At 38.7% G+C, this 24026-nt stretch overlaps 1 protein-coding gene across 1 annotated transcript in view; it reads right to left on the minus strand.

The window, feature by feature from the left end:
* The window catches only part of tafa5l (TAFA chemokine like family member 5, like), a 69625-nt gene that overhangs the window by 21568 nt on the left and 24031 nt on the right, over positions 1-24026 (minus strand). Inside the window, exon 3 of the mRNA XM_037684360.1 lies at positions 6306-6433. Coding sequence (XP_037540288.1) covers positions 6306-6433 — 128 coding nt within the window. The remainder of the gene's footprint in view (positions 1-6305; positions 6434-24026) is intronic.

A 24026-nucleotide genomic window follows, 5' to 3' on the forward strand; every position in this document is an offset into this window, starting at 1 on the left:
TCTATCTATCTATCTATCTATCTATCTATCTATCTATCTATCTATCTATCTATCTATCTATCTATCTATCTATCTATCTATCTATCTATCTATCTATCTATCTATCTATCTATCTATCTATCTATCTATCTATCTATCTATCTATCTATCTATCTATCTATCCATCTATCTATCTTTCTATCTATCCAGCTGCTCTCTGTCACCTGCAGTCCTCTCGGCCACGCCCACTTCTCCACTGCAGAGTGGACATATGACATCTGCAGGAGGAAGCTTCTGCTGCAGCTGTGGGCTGCACACAGGTGCAGCAGGTGCCAAGTTATTTAAAATATTTTTATTTTTAATAAAAATTCCATGCCTATTGTGCACTCATCCATCAGTCAGACAATTGTGTGTCATGTTCAATCTTACTTAAAAAAAAACCCATGATAGAGCGAGTAGGCGAAAAACGAACCGTGACGTAGCGAGGGTCTACTGTATATTTCTTTTCTTTCGGCTGCTCTCTTGTTCAGGGGTCGTCACAGTAAACTAACTCGTACCAAGAGTTGGCAATTATTTTTACACCAGATGCCCTTCCTGGTGCAACCACAGACCACCGAGCTACCACAGCCCTCCTTGTGGAGCAGAGAGCTGCTCTCTAGGGCACCTGGGTGAGCAGATGTTGTGGGTTAAGTGCCTTGCTCAAGGGCCCAGAGTGGGGCAAATGAGGGTGGAGACAGGTGTGGATGTTTCACCTTTTCCAGCCACATTTTGATGTTGGCGGACCAGGAAGTAGAACTGGAAAGCAACAGTGTGAAAACTGATTCAGGACATTCACATCATGGCAGCAACAAGAAGAAAATGCTCTATTTGAAACAAAACAACACGTGTGTTTAATTGATATAAATAGCACTTTGTTATATCAGATTTGTGATTTTATCTATAAAATGCCACCATCATGTGCATTTGTCACTTTGTCTACTAACTAAACCTCCAGCAAACTTGTGCATCACAGCGTGAAATAATGAGCACGGCCATTATCATTTCTCAGGAGCCTGCACTGTCACACTGAACGCTGCTGTGTGAAATGATTATAAGAAGGCAAGCGTTTAAACTCCCATTCGGCATTCTTTCTGTATCTTTCTCCGATACATTTGCACACAGATATGTGGACAGAAGGTAATTCCTGTCCTCTCGGTGCTCCAGCCTGATCGATCCTTTTTATAGATTTCTCATTTTCGTTTACCCCTCATAAAGCGCTTTACTCCAATTCCAGGTTTTACAACAAAGTCCTCTGGATACGTGCACTTTATTCTGTAGCCAAATCCGTCAGATCTCAAAAATACAAAAAGAGGAAAAACAAAACCCACCATCATTATTTGTGATTATTTCTAAAATAAAAAGTGGAAAAAAATGCATATTCACATGCAACATGTATTTTTGTTACTACAAAAGTGCCTAAACTGATCGGGATTTTTGTTGAATAGAAAGAGATGAAATGATGGCTGCGAGGAAACTGAGAGAGTCTCCTGACCTGTTTAAGGCTGACCTCCGGCTTTGTGGACCTGATGACGAGGACAGACGTCTCTCACGCTCCGTCCTGCATGTCGTCTCTTGCTGACATCACAGAGATGCATTCTGCTGTGACTTGCTCTGTCTTTATAAATTACATCTCTGTGCTTCCTTTTTGCTTCACATTTGACATCAACCCAAGGTTGATTTGAGACTTTACTGCCATTCGAACAGGTTTATGTTTAAAACAAAAACAAAGAAAAGTTACTTTAATGGTCAAATATGTCTTTCAGCTACTTTTTGTCCATTGCTGATAGATTTTTATTTTATTTTATTTTTTAAATTGTACTCTATTAATCCCCGATGGGGAAATTAAATATCCGTGTTTTTCCCGTTGCACATGTGAGCGCACACATGTGAAGCAGTGGACTGCCATCCAAGGTGCCCTGGGAGCAGCTGGAGGGGGTTAATGGCCTTGCTCATGGGCCCAGAGTAGGGGTTGGATCTATTAGTCGACTAGTCGATTTGTCACGATCATGTGATCAGCACCGGACGCTGGCTACAAAATGGATTCTTTCAAGCAGACGGAAGGCGAGGAGCAGGCCAAGTTTTGGCAAACGGGCAGAAATTCATCAACAGTGTGGAAGAATTTCACTAAAGATGACTCTTCCGGTTCAACTACCGTAACATGCAAAATCTGCAGTGTAAATTAAATTAAATAAAACAAACAAAAAAAAAACCCTACAGAGCTGTTTTTAGTTTTATTTTATTTAATCCACTGGTGGATTAAATAAAATAAAACAAAAAAATGGGAGCGGTGGTGCGCGGTGGTTTTTATTTCATGTAATCCACTGGTGGATAAAATAAAATAAAAATAATACAGTAGGATGGGACCCCTGTTTTTAGTTTTATTTATGTACTAAATAAAATTATTTCATTACTGATTTATTTAATTAATTAATTTTATTTAATCCACGGTGGTGGAATCCACCACCGTGGATTAAATAAAATAAAAATAAAGACAGGGGGGCGGAACCCCTGTTTTTATTTTAATCTTGTGTGGTAGATCCCACTTAGATCCCATTAAGGTGCAGCAGGTGCTAAATAATTTGAAATAAATTATTTTAAATAAAAATTCCATGCCAATCGTGCAGCTCATCCATCAATCAGTCAGTTGTGTGTCATGTCAAATCTTATTTTGAAAAACCGCGATAGAGTGAGTCCGCGATAAACGAACCACGAAGTAGCGAGGGACTACTGGACTCAGTATGTATCAAGCTGTATTTCGTTTCGCTACCAATTATTCTAATAAAGTCTTTTTTTTCATGAACTGAAGCAAAAGCATAAAAAAAATACTGCCAAAACTAAAACATTCAAAGTTTCCAAAACATTTTTTGAACTTTGGGATATAAAGTGTGCATCATTGTTAGAGCTTTCATGAATTACTCGGCAGCATGGGTGAAACTTCTTCTGAAGGTATATTTTCCAGAGAAAGACAGATGATCTCAGAACACCATGTCATCAAAAATAATTGGTCGATAAATCATCTGTCGAGAGAACAAGCCTGTATGATACAGACAGAACAGATAACCACCGCGTGTCGCTTGAGTTGGACGGTGCGAAGCAGCCAAGTGGTATAATGAGAACCACACAGTGACAGTGGGACCTGTCGCCATGGCGACAGCCACTTGCTAGGCAAGCAGCAGAGCCTGATTATTGTTACCAATGAGACTGATGATGTTTATGTTTTGGTTTTTGTTTATTTTCTATCCAAAGAAGATCATCTATTAGAAAGTTAGTGTTTTTAAGCTTTCTCTGCTGAAATGAAGAGGAAATCATGGATGCTGGATCAGTTCTTCAACACTGGCAGCTATAATTCATCATTACATGCATTTTGGACGGAGCCTACAGAGGAACAGATGACACCATATTGTAGGCTTTAAAAATTGAACATGTTTGTTCTTTTACATCTCGAACAAAGTCAGTGAGAGGTCATGTGTTTCTAGAACTATATTAATATTTAACGACTGTTTTTCTGTTGTATCCATCTTTAGTCAGCTTCAACCAAGCTAATTCAACAACTATTACAATTTTCAAGCATGTTGCACTCATGGCAGCACGTAAATACACGATGATGCAGCAGATGTTTTCAACTTTCGAGTTTTGTTTTCGAGAGGTAGCACAACCTGGACAGATCTGTGACAGAGATACATAAGGACCAACAAGACAAACAACCATTCACTCACAACTTGGGACAATTTAGAGTTACAGCTTAACCTAAAATGCACATTTTTGGTCTGTGGGAGTACCTGGAGAACACCCATTTGTGCTCAGGGCGAACATGAACACTCCACACAAAAAGGCTGGGAGGCAAACCTGTGACCCTCTCGCTGAGAGGAGATAACTCTAACAACTGCGCCACTGTCTCACCATTAAACAGAAAGTACTAAGCAAAATGAAAGAGTGATATGAATAAGTGCTACAGACATTTAACAAAATAAGGCCAAAGGAAAATCTATTAAAGAAGCTCATACCAAGCCTGGTGAGGACGTTACAGCAACAAGATTAAACCCAATCTGTTATTTTTCTTCATGCAGGGTTAATTTATTTGATTTATTTATGTGTTTATTTATTTATTAATTTATGCATTTAATATCTAGCAGCATCCTGCTGGATGAAAGTGTTCATGAAGCCACAAACACTGCGGAGGAAACAGTGTGCCTTATGCAACAAGTGTCTATATCTCATTTGTTTTGATCTGCACGGTGATCCGTTCTGGAGCCGTGATGTGACCAGCAAACCAGAAACACACAGTGTTGCAACTGTTGTAAAACAAGTCAACAAAAAGTGATCAGCTCACACGAATCTTTCACTTTAAGCTAGGTGCACATTCAGAAACTGTAATCGAGTGTTCTTTTTTTTTACTTTATTACAGAGAGCTGTGGTTCTTGGGATCTTAGGTGTAAATTTCAGAGCATCAAGGTTTAAGATGCGCGTTTGTCTATAGAAATAACAAATGATCTCCTAAACGACGGAACAGATTTTAACAAAGCTCTCAGAAAGTAATCATCAGATGTACATTAGCAATTAAATACTTTGTGGAGTCATTCAAGTTCAAGATAGCTTCACAGCTAGTTAACATTAGCCAATACTAGGTCAATACAGTATGTTGAGCTACAGATCAATGCTGAGAGTCATCCCCAAGCACATTCTCCTAGCATTAAAACATCGTACGAAATCTCATAATATGAGACAATAACTGAATAACATTTAAATTTAAACTCAGTTTAAACCTTCAAGAAATGCTAGATCTTTAATCAACCTGGAGAGTCATTTTTGATCCAGTGATCAGGATGATGCTAAAGGGCGGCACGGTGGCGCAGTTGGAGCTGTTGCCTTTCAGCGAGAAGGTCGCCAGTTCAAATCCCGGCCCGGGACCTTTCTGGATGGAGTTTGTATGTTCTCTCCGTGCATGCGTGGGTTTTCTTCGGTTTCCTCCCACAGACCCAAATTATGCCTGTTAGGCTGATTGTAACTCTAAATTGTCCCTAGGTGTGAGTGAGAGAGTGAATGGTTGTCTCATTTGTTTCTAAGTGTCCCTGTGATGGCCTTGGCTGTTCCCCACTTCTTGCACAGTAACTGCTGGATATGGGCACCAGTGACCTCGGCGACCCGGAAAGGAAGAAGCGGGTAAAGATGATGGATGGATGGAAAAGTACGGTGGCCCTGAGGTGTAAATGAACAGCATTTAGCAAGTTAGCAGGCTAGCCTTTAGCCTGTAGAAATGGAGAGGTGCGTTTTGTTCAAGCTTAAAGAAGAAGATATGATGCTGGAAAAACTCGGCAGAATCTTCAAGGTAATTAAGTTTTGTTGACATACATTTTAGTTTTATATTTTAGTTTTACTGGCCCTGCATTAGTAATGACTAGCCTGCTAACTGTAACTCCCTTGTGTGTGTACTGTACATTGTTCTGTTGTTCTGTTTAAAAAAAAAAAAAACACTAACCCCCCACCCCCTCCTCCGGTTTGGCTTAATGTGATTCTGTTTTTACAAAAGTAATTCTGTTTGGTTTTTTTCAAATGGGATTCCGGCCACTTCCACTTTGGCTTAATGTAATTTCATTTTTTTGTGTAAATGTAATTTAGTTTTTTTCAAAGGTTGTTCATTTACACCTCAGGGCCACCGTAAACAAGAATCAAAGATCAGAATGAAGTAACCACAGAAATTTAATTATGTGGATAAAATGCAGTGTGAATACCGAGTGCTGATTGAGTGTTGAAATTTGTTGATGCTAAAACTGAATTATTATTTAAAACAAGCAGAATCAAAATGTAAAACTAGCAAAAGAGTAGCTAAAAGTTAAATGAGCTCAACTGTAGCTATGGGCCTAAATTAACCAAACCAGAGCTGACGTCTACTGTAAAATGACCGTTCTTATTTTCTTAGACTTAGTAAAAGTAAATTTAAGCTAAAATAAGATGGTCATGTCCTTTACAACACTCCTCTTACTTAATTTGCACCAAATATTCCCTAATATTATGAGTGAAAGTCAACCAGAGCAATTAAATACCATAAATGATCTTGTAGCATCACTGGAATGGAAACTTTAACCCTCGGAGAACAGCACAGCGACATTTAACGTTTGAAAGTTTTTCACTTATTTAAATAAATAAATTTAAATTGTTAAACCTGTTTTCCAGGTCCGAGGCTTCATTTGACACATGACCCTTGAGCACGAGGGTCACCCATGCTGAGAACGAAGGTGCAAAACTGTAAGTGCATATGGCGTGGATTAATGCCACGCCATGTAAATTACCGTGACGGTCTTGATGCGACCGCTGCCCCTGGTGCAGGTCCAGCCGGATCTGTTGAACAGGAGGCTGCAGACCTCCCCCTCCAGGCAGGGAGCCATCTCACACCACTGACGGCTCCGCACAATTCGTGCTGGGGAGTGAAAGAGACAAAGAGGGCAAAAAGACAAGTCAGACAGATTGACAAAGCCAAAGCAAGACTTCCAAATGTCAGCTTTTTCTGGAACGAACTGAATTGTCCTTCCTGAACGCAGCAGACAAAACAAAGTTCCCTGACAAGCAGATGTGTCTCAAATCCTGCAGTATTTTAATTAAGTTCTTGTTCAACTTGCATATCTGAATCGCCTGTGGTATTAACCTTTACAGACCAGATGGTAGTCCATAAATTACTCTGTTGCTAACGCTAGTTTTCATAGCAGCTACACAGAAAGATGACTTTTTTCTTTTTGACATTTAGTGGAAATCACCCCAGCTTCTTTATTTTTTTCTGGGAAAGTCTAGAAAAGTTTATTTAAATCACAGCAGTGTTGAGATTTATTTCACAGTCAGTCAGAAGCTGTGTCCAAATTCAGCGGCCGCATCCTTCGAAGGACCCGGCCTACCCGGTCGACGTAGGTCGGGTCCTTCTAAGGATGCGGCTGCTGAATTGGGACACAGCTTGAGTTTCTTTATTGTCATTTGCACCACATGTGGTAGATGTAGTGGAACAAGATTGTGTACTCAGGGTCCCAGTTACATCCAACAATAAAATGTAAAAGATAAACAGTAATAAGATCTAAGATTTGAACTAAGAAAAACAACTCTAAGCACTAATAGCATAAAAACAATACGTCGAACAGCAGCACAAACATGAGCCTGTGTAAGTAGATTAGCACTAACAAACACAGCAAAGTGAAACAGATCAGCAGCAACATGAAACAGATCAGCAGCAACGTGAAACAGATCAGCAGCAACATGATGTCATTTTTCACAGTGATTCTCCTGGTTAGAGATTCATGAGTCTAACAGCCTCAGGGTAGAAGCTGTTCCTCAGTCTAGTGGTTCTACACTTAATGCTCCTTAACCTCCTTCCTGAGGGGAGCGGGGCAAAAAGTGTGTGCTGGGTGAGTGGGGTCCTTCATGATGCAGGTGGCCCTCTTCCTGCATCTGGAGGTGTAGATGTCTGTGATGGTGGGGAGACTGACTCCAACATCTTCTGTGCAGCCTTCACCACTCTCTGCAAAGCTTTTCTTTCTGCAGCTGTGCAGCCTCCACGCCACATGTTGATGCTGGAGCACAGGATGCTCTCCACTGCACACCTGTAGAAGGAGGTGAGGACTGAGCTTCCCAGACCAGCTCGTCTCAGCCGCCTGAGGAAGTAGAGTCTCTGATGAGCTTTTTAATCAGGCTGGTGGTGTTGTTGCTCCAGCTGAGGTTGTCATTCAGGTGCACACCCAAGTACTTGTAGTTGAAGACCACTTCCACCACAGATCCTCCTATCCTCTGATCATTTTCAGCTCATTTCAAACTGAACACTACAGTTTTCTTCTGTAATGTGCATTTTTCCAAATAAACTCACCAAACATTTCATAGAAATATATTTTGGTATCTTACAATAAAAATAAAAATTAAGGTGATTTGTTCTTATCAGAGTGAGGTCATATACCACCAATCTTTAGAAATGTTTACTGTATTTTATCTGTCATGTACATAATCTTGGAGCCCAGCTGTAAAATGTATTATCAAACATAAACAAGGCATTAACAATATCTACCATTCATGCATCTGTTTGCTTATAATTTGCTTTAACTGTGTATTTTCTATGGCTACATTTAACAGAGATCAGTGAGAAATTAATAAAGTTTTCTGTTGCTAATAAATCAGTGCAAATGCTGTATAAAGTGTTTATGTCATGTTATAGTTTGGGTCCACTGCAGGCACCTCCATGAATTTGTCCTGAAGCACATTTTTTTAAATTGTAAACCACAAATCATGACTGTAAAATACAATTTTGCAAGACATTTTTAAATATTGTAATTGTTTTCACTCAGTAGTTTTAAATACATTGTTATTTATATATATATATTTCATCATTTTATTGTAGATGTAGTCCTTTCCGTCTAAATATGTTATTTATTTTCAATACATTGACATTAATTTAGCACTGGCACATAATTAAACAGGCCATTAAAAAAACAGAAAACATAAATCAAGAGGTTGTTTCTCCATGCCATGTGTTTTTCTTCCTGTGTTAGTCACACCTTGTCAGACAGAGATTTTGTTGTGTCAGAGTAGTAATGATTAATGTTGCTATTCTCAGCTTGAAATGAGCAGCGAGTTGCAGAAGTCAAGCTGCTTATTTCCAAGTCTGCATCCTTTTTATAACTTTCAAACCCAAGACATTTTTAACACTTTACAGAACTTCAAGCAACTCCTTTTCCTCCTACATTTACCAGAGTGTGGCATTTTATAAGAAATCTCCTCAGTGTTTATGATTTATATGCCTTTTGTTTCCAAAAAAGTACATTACAATATAAATAAGTACTTTTTCCACATTGTTATGCAGTTGAGATAAATGTATTTCCATAATGGATGCAGTTGTAAAACTCCATTCGACAGCTGCAGGGTGAACCTGAAACACGTTTTCAGCACAATTCCAAACACGTAGCTTAAAGGTGGAGGATTACAGAACAGTTTGACAATAAAAATATTTCCTCTGAGCCTTTTCAAAGGTATTTGTCAGCAGCAAACATCCAGTTGTGACAATGTGAGCTGGTGATGTTCTTATTCTCCCGCTGCAGTCTGACTCTGGATTAGCATTCGTCTGCAGCTGACACTGATAACCGATTGTTCTTTACACAGCATGCTAAAGCAACCCTGAAAGGTTATCGGCTCTCCCTGGACCTGACCGGGGCCGCTGCTCTTGCCTGCCTACAATCCCCCGAGGTAGCTCATTGTAGAGCGCCATAACATGGTCGGCAAATTGAAAGAGAGGAACTACAGTTTGCTGAATGAGCACAGGAGAGCTGAGGGTGGAACGGGAGACAGGAAAGGCGTAAAAGGATGAGGAAGGTCTTGTGACATTTTTGTGTGAAGGTTTCCTGATTCAGACCCTGTTAACTGTCAGAAATAGTTCTTCCAAGTGTCAGATTCTGACTGTTATTCAGCAGTAAAAAAAAATGGTGGTATTTATCAAGTTGACTGAAAATGTAATGTCTGAAAGCCGTCCAACATCCACCCTCACACAAGCAATACTCTGAATACATAAGATTGTTTTGCCTTATCATAATCTGTGTGGGTTTTTTTTTTGGTGTTATGCTCTTTATTTCGTTTTTAATGTTTTGTGTTCAGTTTTCTTTCCTGTCTCTCATTGGTTCTGCCCCGCTCTCTCACCGGTTCCTTGTTGTGATTAAGCCCAGGTTTCTCCACAATGCTCATGAGCCCCTGTCAATAAAGATTCTAGACATATAGTATACGTAGACGCCTCATTGAGCATTGAATCATACGTCAACGCCATATTGGATGTGGCAAAAGGAAAGTGGTAAAAGATGTCTCATTCATTCAGTGGCAACACACGGAAAAAGCTGTGCAAGACTATTCTTTTCCAAAGTTTATAACTTACACACATGCACACATAAACACACACAGACTGTATATATATATATATATATATATATATATATATATATATATATACACAGTAGTCCCTCACTACTTCACGGTTCATTTCTCACGGACTCGCTCTGTCGCAGTTTTTCACAAAAAGATTAGACATGACACACAATTGGCTGATTGATGGATGAGCCGCACGATCGGCATGGACTTTTTATTTAAAATAAATTATTTAAAAATATTTAGCACCTGCTGCAACTGTGTGTAGCCCACACTGCAGGAGAAACTTCCTCCTGCAGCTCCTCCTCCCTCCTCCTCCGTCTATCTCTATTCTGCAGCAGAGAAGTGGGCGTGGCCAAAAGCTAGGAGTGCAGCCAGAAGCCAGGAGCTGAAATCATGACATTCTGAACTCTTTTAGAGCATTTAAAGTTTAGAAACGTTGTTTAGAATAGTGCAAGAGTGTATGAAGGGTTTAAAATGCATTTATATATATATATATATATACTAAAACAAACTACTACTTACTACTTGTACTACTACCGTATTCCTACTTGGCTGTGTTTCACTTATCGCGAAGCTTCAGGGTACAGCTCTCCCGCGATAAACGAGGGACTACTGTAAATGTATTGGTGTTCATCTATGTGATTAATCAAAATCAGTTAAATGTGATTGTTAGTGCTCATTCAGAAAATCCACACGTCACATCTACATTTCAGGATCTGGTAATGATAGACACAGATTAAATGTTAAATACAAATATTTCTATATTTATCACCACGTTACACACATTGGTGGTTTTAAACATTCAAAATAATACATATGTTTGTTTAGTGTTTACCTTTAACCTAAACATTTATGGAGTAAACATTTTTAATAATCATGTTAAAAGTTACAAATGTCTTCGGTGCCTGTTTGTTTTCCAAATATTTCAGTGTGTGTGAATGACAGGCATCAACTTAAAACACTTTGTAGAACGGTGGTTTATGAAGTTCAGTCCATTTCCTTGTATTCTGATCTGCCACATCAAATATGGCGGACACTCCGATGTACCACTGGAATGGGCCAGCCCACTCAACGAGGCATCTACGTATATATGTCTATGGACTCTCCATCCTAACTCCACTACAGTCTGATGTTGGGCCTCCTCTGTGTGCGTCTCCTCTGCGTCTCCTCGAGGTTTGCTGTTTTGTATCTTTTTGCTGCCATATCAGCTCTTCGCGTTGTTCTAGTTAATGTTGTTAATTGAAAACCCTTTTAGATTTTTTTTGCTCCCTGTGTTGATTTAAATCTCCTCAAAACCTGACTTTCCTTGACAAACAAACAAACAAACAAAAAAATGTAATAAGTTTTTTTGCGTTAGTTAGTAATCGGAAGATGCAGAGGTGGAACAAAACGATCTAGAAGCCCGTCAACTTGACGAGCAGAACGAGCTTAATACGCAATAAAGGTTCACATCTGGATTCTGAGACAGAACGGTCATTACAGTTTCACCCTGAGCAGAAGAGCTGGGAAATCTGACGTGACCTTCTTCCTGACACAGCAATATGCCGTGGTGGATTTTCATTTTCACAGCCATCCGTCAGGCGCAACAAAGCGTAGATTTATCAGTCAGTTGCAGATGTAGTTTTGAGTACATTACAGGGCCAGCAAAACTCAATTTCCAGGGCAGGAGAATAAAAGCTGAGCTGGCAAAGCGGTGGGAGTGCTGACTAATAGTGGAGTGCATCAGCTCAGCCAGCAGAGCGGCAGAGGATGGTTAAAATAAATGCTTTTATTCAGCCTCTGACACTTTCCCCTTTCTTTTTTTTTCGAACCATCAATAAATGTGGGAGATGATCTTTTGAAGACTTGATGAATCTCCCGGCGTTGAAACCTGACGAGGGCTGGCAGAGAATGACAGTGATGCTGACAACCTCACCAGCAACAACTGCGTGAACAGCACAAGAAAAAAAAAGGTGTTGTTGCAGTTCGGCTTTGACCTGTTTAAGTCCATCAAATCCATCTCTCCCATATGTTGGCACACGCTTGTGTAGACCCATTATAAAGCTTATATAGTACAACCACTCATATCATCTGTAGCCTAAAGAGCTTCTGTATCCACGTTGAAGCTGTCACCATGAATCTGCTGCACTGTTTGGCTAGTAAGACACTAAACCTGGGTTGTTGTTGAATCACACAACTTCTCAGTTTTGTCTTTCCTAGCTCAATAATGGTCAATCAGGTTATCTGGACAGTTTCTTTTTTTGTGGAAAGATGTTTCACCCTCTGTCCGGAGGGCTTCATCAGTCTAAGGAGTCCCAAGTAAACTGTTTTCCCCACTAAGCAGTACACTTTGTTAGTGGACCAACCAGTTTGATGAAGCCCTCTGGATGGAGGGTGAAATGTCTTTCCACAAAAAAGAAACTGTCCAGATGACCTGACTGACCATTACTGGAGTTTGTACCTGGATGATTGAGCATGAGCTTTGATGTCTTGAACCACTTTGGCTATGGCTGCCTGCCTGGGAGGAGTTGATGGGGGACAGGACAGACCCCAGAAGCCATCTTATCTCCAGTAAACTGGTTAGTCCACTAAAGGAGTGTACTGCTTAGTTGGGGAAACAGTTTATTTGGGACTCCTCAGAATGATGAAGCCCTCCGGATAGAGGGCGAAGCGTCTTTCCACAAACAAGAAACTGTTCAGATCTGATTGACCATTACTGGATTTTGTACCTGGATGATTGAGCATGAACGTTGATGTCTTTTCTAGCATTATTATGTTTTTCCATAAGAAGTAAGCTTTGTTTTGCAGCGAGGACCACTTTAAATCGCTTGTGTCCCTGTTTGCGATGGTGGCAGTGAAGCAGGAGCAGCAGTGGTGAAACAGCTGGCTGTGGGGGTTGGAAGCGAGACAGAGAGTCTGTCTGGCTGACACCTGGGTGGCCCGTCCTATTGCTGTCGCTGTCAGTGTCCTGTCCAGGGACCGCGGACGTCGAGCCAAGCTTGTCAGCTGCCAAGGTCCCTGCTGGGGTGCAGCTCTGGACCTCCAACTACATCACACGTAAGGCCATCTGTAGCCACGTACTTCTGTGCCAAGCCCTGTCCCGAACAAGACGGCGCTGCCAGACAACACTCGGAGCGGAGCAGGAGCACAACAAAGTCTTCTAAACCTGACTCGCTGTTAATCTGAACAAATCCTGCCACAGCAAGCGGATAATGACCCAATATGTTTTATTAGGTTATTATTTTATTTAAAGTCACAAACAGCTGGCTTGAAATATATTTAGACTCAGTACTAAGTAAGAGAATGAAACCATCCCTCTTTTTTTAACAGTTTGCTTCAAAGCTGCCATACTTTCTGGGACGATTTCATATTAGTCTTGAACAGCACATTTCTGAAGGTCTTGAAATGTTTTTCTTTAGTCTTTGGCTGATTTTTCTCTCATTTCTTATGTTGTATATAATATTTTTTTGTTTTCTTTGTAACAACCTAACGAGGACATAAAAATAATTTATGCATAAAAGTTTCCTAAACTCAAAGGATGAAGGTGTTGTGTTTACAAATGACACAGCTAAGCAAACAGATAACACGTTTAAATATATCCAACATTTTTCAGTCAGGTCATCTGGACAGTTTCTTTTTTGTGCAGATGACCTGACTGAAAAATGTTGGATTGTAATCCTGGATTATTGAGCATGGACTTTGTTGTTTTCAACCAGTTTTACACGACTGTCAACAAGGAAGAGGGCTGGCAATGGTGGAGGGGGCGTACCAAAGAGACCATCTTAGCACCAATATAACTGGTTTGTTCCACTTTGGAGTAAGCTGTTGGGGGAAGAATCAGTTTTGTGTTGTGTGTTTCCTTGACTGATGAAGCCTTCTGGATCGAAGGAGAAACAGTTCAGCACAAAAAAGACACTGTCCAGATGACCTGACTGAAAAATGTTGGATTGTAATCCTGGATTATTGAGCATGGACTTTGTTACGTTTAAATATAGTTCTTAGGACTGGACGATATGGCCAAAACTTTTATTACAATATATTTCTTAATTTTGGTCGATAACGATATAATTCCAATATCGATATAAACAATAAAACATCCTTAGAAAAACTGTACAAATAAATTAATGTTCACCTTTTGTTTGTATTTAGTCTTCAAAGAAATTTGAAATCACGTCAAATAAACATAAAACTCTAAACTTTGTCAATATTAATAGTTTTAGCTTTACACAACAACATAACTCTAACCCATGCAGCAAACTGGGTTTCTCTTTTCATACAGCTGGGGGTGTTGTTTCAGGGACACGCTGGCTCAAACTTTTATTGTGCTTCATCTTCTGACTCTCAGCATATTCTATCGAGTGGAATAAGTTCGATGTGTTCACACCGCTAGTTGGAACGACTCTCCGTCACATTTTGCAGCACACTGACTGAAACCTGCAGTTTATCGGATCTTAAATAGCCGAACCATTTCCACACCGCCTTTCTTATCAATTATGTCATCTGCTTTCTCTTCGCTTGTGAAAGCTTGTTCAGTCACATTCTGATGGTCATGGGCATGCGATTTGAAGCGAAAACTTACCGTGCGTTAAAGCCTAGCCTAGCCCAGCCTGCTACCACTGACTCGCTTACATACTTTGTAATTGTATCGTGTTTTTTCTGTTCGAGTTGAAACTGAAGGGGCCGCTTCAACCCAAACAGAAAAAGAAATGTGTCAGTGAAACGTTGTAATCAAATCGAAATATCGAAAATGTGCTTAAAACTCATATCATCATTATTAAATAAAAGTATATCGTGATATATATCGATATCAAATTATTGTCCAGCCCTATTTATTCTTTGTTTCTAGCGGCCTGTCAAAAAGATCAAATTTGTTTCAATTTATTTGATTGGATCTTTGGAAAATACCATTGATAACACAGTTTCAGTTTAACACATGAAAAAGTATTTTATTACCAACAATGTAGATTTAAAATGTATTTGAATTAGCCTGTTAGCATGCTAACAACTTGTTACATTGACTTTACTGATACTGAACTGATATGATTTACTTTGCTTAAAAAAAATTTGTAGATTTATTGAATTAAGACGCAGTGTATCCTTGATTCCTTGTGATAAACAGGCAAAATTATCCAAATGACTGTTGTGGCTCGGTGGACAGTGCTGTGTTCTTGCAATCCTGAGGTTGCGGGTTTGAGCCCAGATTGCAGGGCATCCGGCGTGAAACAATAGCCAAATCTTTAAAGTGCTCGCTGTGGTGACTCCTGAAGAAGGAAGCAGCCAAACTAAGTTGTTTTATGTTATTTACTGAGCCTTAATGTCGTCTGGATGCACCTGTTATAATAACTAAGTGCTAGCTTGCATAGTTCCAAAAATGTGATATATGTGTTTACACTTTTTCAAACAATAAATAATCAGCTAAATGATGACACATGCAGTTTTCTGGTCCTGTGTAAAGTCTTTCCTGCATTTGACTTATTTCTTATAAACACGACTTTCAGATGCTCTTAGCTAGCTTTTGCTTTTAGGCCTGGCACCTTTCCTTTAGACCACTTTCCCTGTTTTAGGAACAAACTGATTAATGACTGTTAATGTTGTCTTGATTGGATACAAGGACTGGATAAAAATCAAGTAAAAAGGCAGCCAAAGTCCAAAAATAAACTTTGAAAGACCTTCAGAACAGCAAAGACCACTTTAAATGATAACAAAAAAGTCTACCTTTGTGAAAGCAAGATACATGACAATTAGAAATAGTTTAAACAAGTTTGCACATTATTGTATGTCAAGAAACTAATCAACAAAAACTTCATAGCAGCTTTTACAGTTGCTTCTATAGTCACAATAACACTCGTTCCAATGAGCCAACCAACTGAGTTTGGCTCCAGAAACACCAGAAACAGCTTTGCTGGATTATTTGTGACTAACAGTAAATAGGATTCAATCATTGATCAATTCGTAGCTGTTAGATTTTCAGCCCCGTCTCCCAGTCTGCATCCACAGCCTGATGGTTTGTCAGATCCAATTACAGAGGAAAAAAAAAAAACATCAACATTAATCTCAACCATCAGCCAAATTCTTGCTGGATTTGGTTGTTTTAATCAAAATGCAGCTTTTGTCAATTAAGATATCTTTTAGCTTTTGAGCTGATTTTATTAACCTATTTGCTTTGTGTATTTCTGACCAAGTTTTTTTTTATTTGAAGCTTTTTCTATTTAGAAACTAGAAAAGTAACTACTTCTTTAAAAGCTACAAACATTTTTACAAACCTGTGGGTGTAATTCTAGGCTCACCAGAAGTGATGATGCTCTATTATAATATTTAGCATTTGTTGTTTGTTGACACAATAAAGACCCCTCGATTAAAAGAAAAACACTCAACCTTGTTGCATCTGAATTAATTTGATTCCGTAAAGATAAAAAAAGGGGAAAATTTTATAATAATGCTTTTCTCGTTTTATTTCTACTTGTGGACAAATGTGTCCACGAATGTGGACAAAAGAGCCTTCTTACTTATAAATGTATACCGTCAGTTTTAAATGACCAAATACTGGCAAAGTTACACATTTGTTGAACATTTTATCGTTCTATGTTATTAGCTGCAAAGTGAATTAAAAGTTCATTAGTTAAAGATGTACAAATGAAAGCTTCATGAAAATTTGTTCAGTGATTCGTGAGATATTGTGCTAACAGACAGACATGGACATGAGGAAATCATTAGCTAACGAGTAACTCAACAAATACAAGGATAAACACCATAATGTTGTTGTAGTTTTAAAATAATTAGCGCTGTGAAATGAAAATAACACGACAAAACAGAATGCTAATGTTCAACTTGAGTTGGAAGGACAAATGAACAGCAAGTAAAGACTGAATTATAAATAAATAATGGCTTTTACAAGTTGTTTAAACAATGGTTTCTTTGCAAACGAAGCGCTACTAATTTTGTATGTGTGTGTCAGTGCGAGTCATGATAAACCATTCTTCATTCATTGCTCCCATCCTGCCAATAGTCACTTCAGCAAGTGTGAAAGCAGGAGCTTCCATCCTCCCTGCAGCTCGAACACCTTTGTCATGTAGCCATCGAGCTTCATACGATCACAGTGATGTGGTGGCATGGCAACAACAGGCCGAGCAGAGGAAGGCAGCAGGAGAGAGTTGAGGAGCGGATTAAAGTGAGAGCAAGAAGACAAGCAGAGAAAAAGCATCTAATCCTCCCGTGTACAGTTTGTAGACCAGACCTGCACAACAGTGACATGAAGACACACAATAAAGGAAGGCAAAAAAAAAAAAAAACAACTTGAAATATGCCACGAAAAAGTAAAATCTAGCAAAAAGAATTCACTCTTCAGAAAAACACAGTGCCCATGGAGGAGTGCAGGGAACTGCACAGTGAATAAAACAATAACGGCGTAAACACGTCGTACTGATGGAGAGACGTAGCTGCCGTCTGAGCCACTGAGCCAATATGTTAAGTTCTTTTAATTCAATCCAATTCCGTTTATTTATATAGTGCTAAGTCACAACAGAAGTCATCGCAGGGCACTGAACAGAAATATATATATATATATATATATATATATATATATATATATATATATATATATATATATTAAGTTCACATTATTTATCTGAGGAGCAGACTGTTTTGAGTCTAACTTCATCACAGAACTCTCATCTTGAGCAAGCATGAAGGCAACAGGGGAAAGAAAAAACTCCCTCATAAGGAAGAAACCTTTAGCAGAACCAGGCTCAGGACGAGACCATCTACTTTGACCGGCTGGGTTTAAGAAGAACAGATACACAATGGCAGGTCAAGAATCACATGTTAAGATCCAATTAAACTATTCAATTTTAATAAATCATTAAAGGAAATGTGGACATTTTGTCCTCTAGTAGTCTAAGCCTATAGCAGCATAACAAGCCAACCCTAACTATAGGATTTATCAAAGAGGAAAGTCTTAAGCCCAGTCTTAAAACTGGACAATGTGTCAGTCTCATGGACAGAAACTGGAAGTTGGTTCCACAAGAGAGGAGCCTGATAACTGAAAGATCTTCCTCCCATTCTGCTTTTGGAAACTCTAGGAACCGCAAGTAATGCTGCAGTTTGAAAGTGAAATACGCTGTTAGGAAAATATGGAACAATAAAATTGCAAGCTAAATTGTTGAGAGCTTTGTAGGTTAGAAGTAAGATTTTTTAATTAAATTCTGGACTTGAGAGGGATCCAGTGGAAATAAGCTAAAACTGGTGAGATATGATCTCTCCTACTAACTCCAGTTAAGACTCTGGCAGCAGCATTTTGGATCAACTGAAAACTTTTTAAAGAAATATTTGGACACCCAGATAACAAACCTTTGCAATAGTCCAGTCTAGACGTGAGTTGTTTCATTTGAAATTAACCTGTCTAAATAAAGGTTGAATGAATTTATGCATCATTTTTAGATAAGATGTTTCTAATTTTATCAATATTACGCAGGTGGAAGAAAGCAGTTCTAGTAACGTTTTTAATGTGGGGGATAAAAGACATGTCCTGTTCAAAAATAACACCAAGATATTTAGCATCAGAACTGGAGGCCAGATTGATGCCACCCAAGGAGGGTGAAAGACTGAAAATTTTATTCCTAAAATGCTCAGGCCCAAAAACCAAAACCTCAGTCTTGTTTGTATTCAAAAGCAGAAAATTTATGGTCATCCAGGTTTTTATGTCTTTAAGACATGCTTGTAGTTTAATTAACTGATTGGATTAATTGGGTTTCATGGACAAATATAACTGTGTATCATCAGCATAACAATGAAAATGTATCCAATACTGTTTAATAACTTTACCTAATGGAAGCATATATAAGGTAAAGAGTATTGGTCCAAGCACTGAGCCCTGAGGAACTCCGTGACTAACTTTGGTGTATGAAGAAGATTTATTATTTACAAATTGGAATCTATCAGATAAATATGATTTAAACCAATAAATTGTGACATGCAATTTTAAACACATGATATTAATTTTAAGGCTTAGAGAAGCTTACTGGTGGGTAATTATGGAAGTAATAATTCCAGCATGATGGAAGGAGAGCTGAAAAATATTGGACAACTGTCTCATTTAAGCCACCATTCTTGGAGTAGCTATTGGTGATGGTTAGAGACCTACAGATTTTTTTCTTTTCCCACCCCAATTTGAACATGCGATAAAATGTTGCCCACTTTGAGAAGACAGCAGCCCACATGGTCAAACAAAACATAAACCAGTGTGCTTCATCATGGTAAAAATGTTTCTACAACCGAAAATCACATCCTGGCATTACATCCATCATGCCTTTCGACTCAGCTCCTACTTGCCCAAGACAGATCGGATCAACACCCTAATTATTGAAGACAAAGCCCCGATTTGTGGATCCATCTCCTGCTCCATCCTATCAGTATCAGCTCAGGTACAAGACTCCCAGATACGTGAGCATGCCACCTTCATCCAGTTGGGAACCATGATTTTTTTTTTTACTTGCTTACTGGTGTTGACTCTTATGTTGGTAGTGTATATTATATTTTAAAGTCTACCCAACAAAAGCCATTGTTCTGTGAAACATACCTCTACAGTCGTCCTCAATCGCTCAACCATGAGGTCTGTGTGACAAAAACTCTTCCCCCTGTGTCTGTGTGAACAAGCACTGCAAGGGTCATGCAGGATTTTGTGATTTCACCGCTTATACGCATCAATGAGTTTGATAAAACCTGTTTAAAAAGTGTTGCCAAACACACAACAGTCCGACAGTTCAACCCATGAGCAGAGGAAGAAAAACAACAAGAATGCTTGTTTCAAAAAGAAAAATACGGCATGAGAAGGTTATTATTCGTAGTTTACTTTTCTTTTTTTTAACTTGAGAACCACAAAAGCGCAAAAATTGCCTTCAGTTATCAAACTATCACCAGCTATTAGTCTGGAGTGTGATTATAGACTCCTGAGTGGAAAGCTGTGGTGCAGTTGACCTAAAAATAGCGTGAATACAAGCGCAGACGCCTATGTATTTTTCTTATACTGAGATTTAAGGTGGTGTGAAACCAAATAAAATAACACAAGGTGTTTTGTGCATGAAGACATGAAATAACGTGTTGAGGCTTAAGTACTTGCAAGGTAAGAAGAGATTTGTATTTTAAGGTAAAAAGTCAACACATTTGCACCACCAGGGATACAATACTCTGCAACACAGACATGGTGTAAAAATCCACAGTGGCTTTTTCAAACCTTCTCTGTGGTTTGAGTTTAGATGATAAAACATGAGATGTTCTGTCTGTATATTATTTGTTGGCTTTCTTTCCCATCAGAATTTCTTCCTGATTGTTCAAACTGAGAAGTGCTTTGGCTGCAGATAAACCCTTAATGCTCAGGTGTAATTCTCACAAGCCTACTTCAGTTAAAAGACAACTAAAATCTCTTTAGCTGTTACTATTTTTTATTTTATTCAACCTTTATTTATACAGGTTATTCTCACTGAGTCATGAGGACTCATTTTCAAGAGAGACCTGTTTTAGTCAGATAATATATAAAGTTCACACAACAATAATTCAACAGAAAGCAAATCAAATCAAATCAAATACATTTTTCACACAGTCAAATCAAGATGCCATGCAAAACAAGGTAAAACATTAAAAACAAGAACATATTTGCTCGCCATGAGCAGTCAGGGCCAGTGTAAACAGGATTTATTACAAAAATCCACAAAGAAAACATGATATTCTGACAAATTAAGGTTGTTAATTTATGATGAAAAGTGACAAACTTCCTGGATTATCGTCTTAAATTCATCAGAAAAAAACTCAAATGCGATTCTAGAATTTGCCCCTTAGGGGCTGCTTAGCCCCCCAGTGCTGACAACGGCTTTTGGCTTGAACAACGTGGTGGCCATTGGCGTCAGAAGCATTGATAATGTGGGGATGACGCACTGGTGGGGGGGTCTGGGGGGTCCTCCCCCTGAAAATTTTGTGGAAAGTAGATGCCATTTCCTGCATTCTGGTGTATTTTAACAGGTTGTTAAACATCTACATTTACCTATATAAGTAAACACTCGATTCAATAACTATTTTAGAGTTAATGGCACAACAAGAAATAACGCTAAGCTAGCGGTGTGCAATACAGATGCGCTAGCTAAAATGCTACAGACGTAGCGCTCTGCTTCACATTACACGCTAATCAGTTTAGTGTTAACCGATCATAACAAAGACTAAACTTGTGCAACCAGACGTTGCAACATATATCTGCAATTAAAACACAGAAAACAAAGTAAATTCAGATTTAAGCATTAACCTTTAATTTAACCATTAAGCGCTGTACAACGTAATTATAACAAAAATGGAGGATTTACCTGCAGTTGCCTTCGTACATATGAACATGAGGTACTTCCTGTTTATCACTGTTGTATTCAGCTGCTCATGAGGTCGACTGCAGGGTTTTATCATCTTTTACATTTTTCCAGACTCAGTTTAGGTTTTGGAAATATAATAAACTGTATTCCGCCCTCTAAAGCAGGACTATTCAACTAAACTGCTCAGGGGGCCACAGTTTCTGAAAGCCAGCAGCTCAGGGGCCGGACATCCAGCGAATAAAATCATTATGTAAATAAACCAAGTATTACCATGATATGTTACTTTTAAATGTGTATACTTTGTTGCATTGAATCATAAATGCAATATACAGAACCCAAAACCCAAATCCTGAACTGCCTAAAAAAATTATATATTTTTATTTAGGTTTTTTTTTTTTTTTAATTTAGGGGTGCTTGAGTTCCAATTTAGGAGGTGCTTGAGCACCCCGAAAAAGAGGCTAAAACCGCCACTGATCCAGACGTCCCTTTCTGAAATTTCTACCTTTAAATCCATTAAACTAGCTTTTTTCCTATATAGATATCAACAAAAATTGAAAATAACCCTGATAATTCTGACATTTTTCTTGCAAATTGATGAATTTATAACATTAGAAAATAGAATAGTTTTATTCCAGAGCAATTATGTACTGGTAGTTATGTCAGAATTTTTAAATATTTTTTAATTTGTCAATATATGAGTTTACAAAACAGAAGCACGTTCAAGTGTTTTGACATAATTATACATGACAATGATGTCGTAATGTCTGAGGTTTGTTTTTATTCTAAATTTTTCCCAGCCAATAGCTCCTTTCTTTTTTACAAAGTCTCTAACATGCTCTCACATCTTTTACACTTTATTCTTAGTGTTATTGGACATGTGGAAACAAGGACTACTATAACAGGTTCTGTTATAAACTTGTTTGAAAGTTTATTGTGTTATGAAAGCAGCAAAGACTTTTGAGGTTTACAGATTCATTTTTAAAAGATTCTTTGGATTCAGATAAAGATCTGACGTAATCATCAGCTTGTATCGCCGTCCTCTGAACACAAAGGGATTGTGCAGAACAGACTGGGAAGTTTTATTGTATCTGGCGTTGCACCACCTGTGAATCTCAGCGTTAGAAAAATAACTCATGTCTGCCAAAAGACAGAAATGTTCATCTGGTGTTTTCCAACAACAGTTAATATTTAATGTCTTAATTTAATTTCTAAGATTAACTTTAGATATGGATAACAAGAAAAGGAAGAAGCTACAAAAACTCCCCCTCCCTGGAACTGAACCAGTTCAGTTATTACTGTAAAGACAAAATATTATCTCACCTTTTCTGTCCTTAGACACGGTTATATGTTTCAACACTTTCAAATGTTGTTTTATAAATAAGTTTAAAAAGTAGAACATACATTATGGCAACTACAGAGCTAATTACGGTAATTAAGTTTCAGTTTGTCACGTTTTGATCGTGACATGGAAGCAATGTGATATCAGAGTTTATTCTTCCGTGCATAAGGTGAGAATATTTTCAGTAAACTGTAACACTATAAACAAACACAAAAAAGAGGAGAGAAATGATAGAAAGATATATAAGATAAAAAGAAATAGCACATTGATAAAAAAAAGAACAATAATAGAGCATGAGAACAGCTGACAAGTCCATTTCTATTATTTGAATAAAATAAACTAACGATGATATCCATCCATCCATTAGCCCACTTCTTCATTTTTTGGGTCGCGGGGGGGTCACTGGTGCCCATGTCCAGCAGTCACTGTGGGAGAGGTGGGGGACACCCTGGACAGTCCATCACAGGGACACATAGAGACAAATGAGACAAACAAACATTCACTCTCTCACACACACCTAGGGGCTATTTAGAGTTACCAGTCAGCCTAACATGCATGTTTTTGGTCTGTGGGAGGAAACCGGAGTAACCGGAGAAAACCCACGCATGCACGAAGAGAACATGCAAACTTCACCCAGAAAGGCCCCTGGCCGGGATTTGAACGGGTGACCTCAATGAAGAGGCAACAGCTCTACCAACTGATCCACCATGCTGCTCTAATGATGATATTTTCCTATAAAATCTAGTTTCAAGTTTTGTTGGTTTACATTCACATGACAATCATCTAAAATTAGAAATGTCCATAAGTATTATTCACAGCACACGTGTCAATATCAAGACCCGCAGGCCAGATGTTACAACTCCACACTCTGCAGTCTTTTTACACTGAGAAAGTTCCTCTGGGGCAGCACGGTGGCGCAACTGGTAGAGCTGTTGCCTCTCAGCGAGCAGGTCCCTGGTTCAAATCCCGGTATGGATGCCTTCCTGGGTGGTGTTTGCATGTTCTCTCCGTGCATGCGTGGGTTTTTTTCTCTGGGTACTCCGGTTTCCTCCCACAGACCAAAAACATGCATGTTAGGCTGATTGGTAACTCTTGAATTGTCCCTGGGTTTGAGTGAGAAAGTGAATGGTTGTTTGTCTCTATGTGTCCCTGTGATGGACTGGAGACCTGTCCAGAGTGTCCCCCGCCTCTCGCACAGCAATGGCTGGACATGGGTACCAGTGAACCTTGCAATCTGGTAACTAAGCTGGTAAAGATGATGGATGGATGGATGGATGGATGGATGGATGGATTGATGGATGGATGGATGGACTGCATTCTTAATAATAAACTGGATAATCAACTAAAATTGTGAAGAAAGAACACTATCAAATACAAAAACAACAACAAAAGAACTAAATGAATACCCAACATTTTTCAGTCACGTCAACTGGACAGTTTATTTTTCTTGCTGAAACATTTCACCTTCC

Source organism: Nematolebias whitei, chromosome 11, assembly GCF_014905685.2.
Source record: "Nematolebias whitei isolate Nwh7 chromosome 11, NemWhi1, whole genome shotgun sequence".
Lineage (NCBI taxonomy): Eukaryota > Metazoa > Chordata > Actinopteri > Cyprinodontiformes > Rivulidae > Nematolebias > Nematolebias whitei.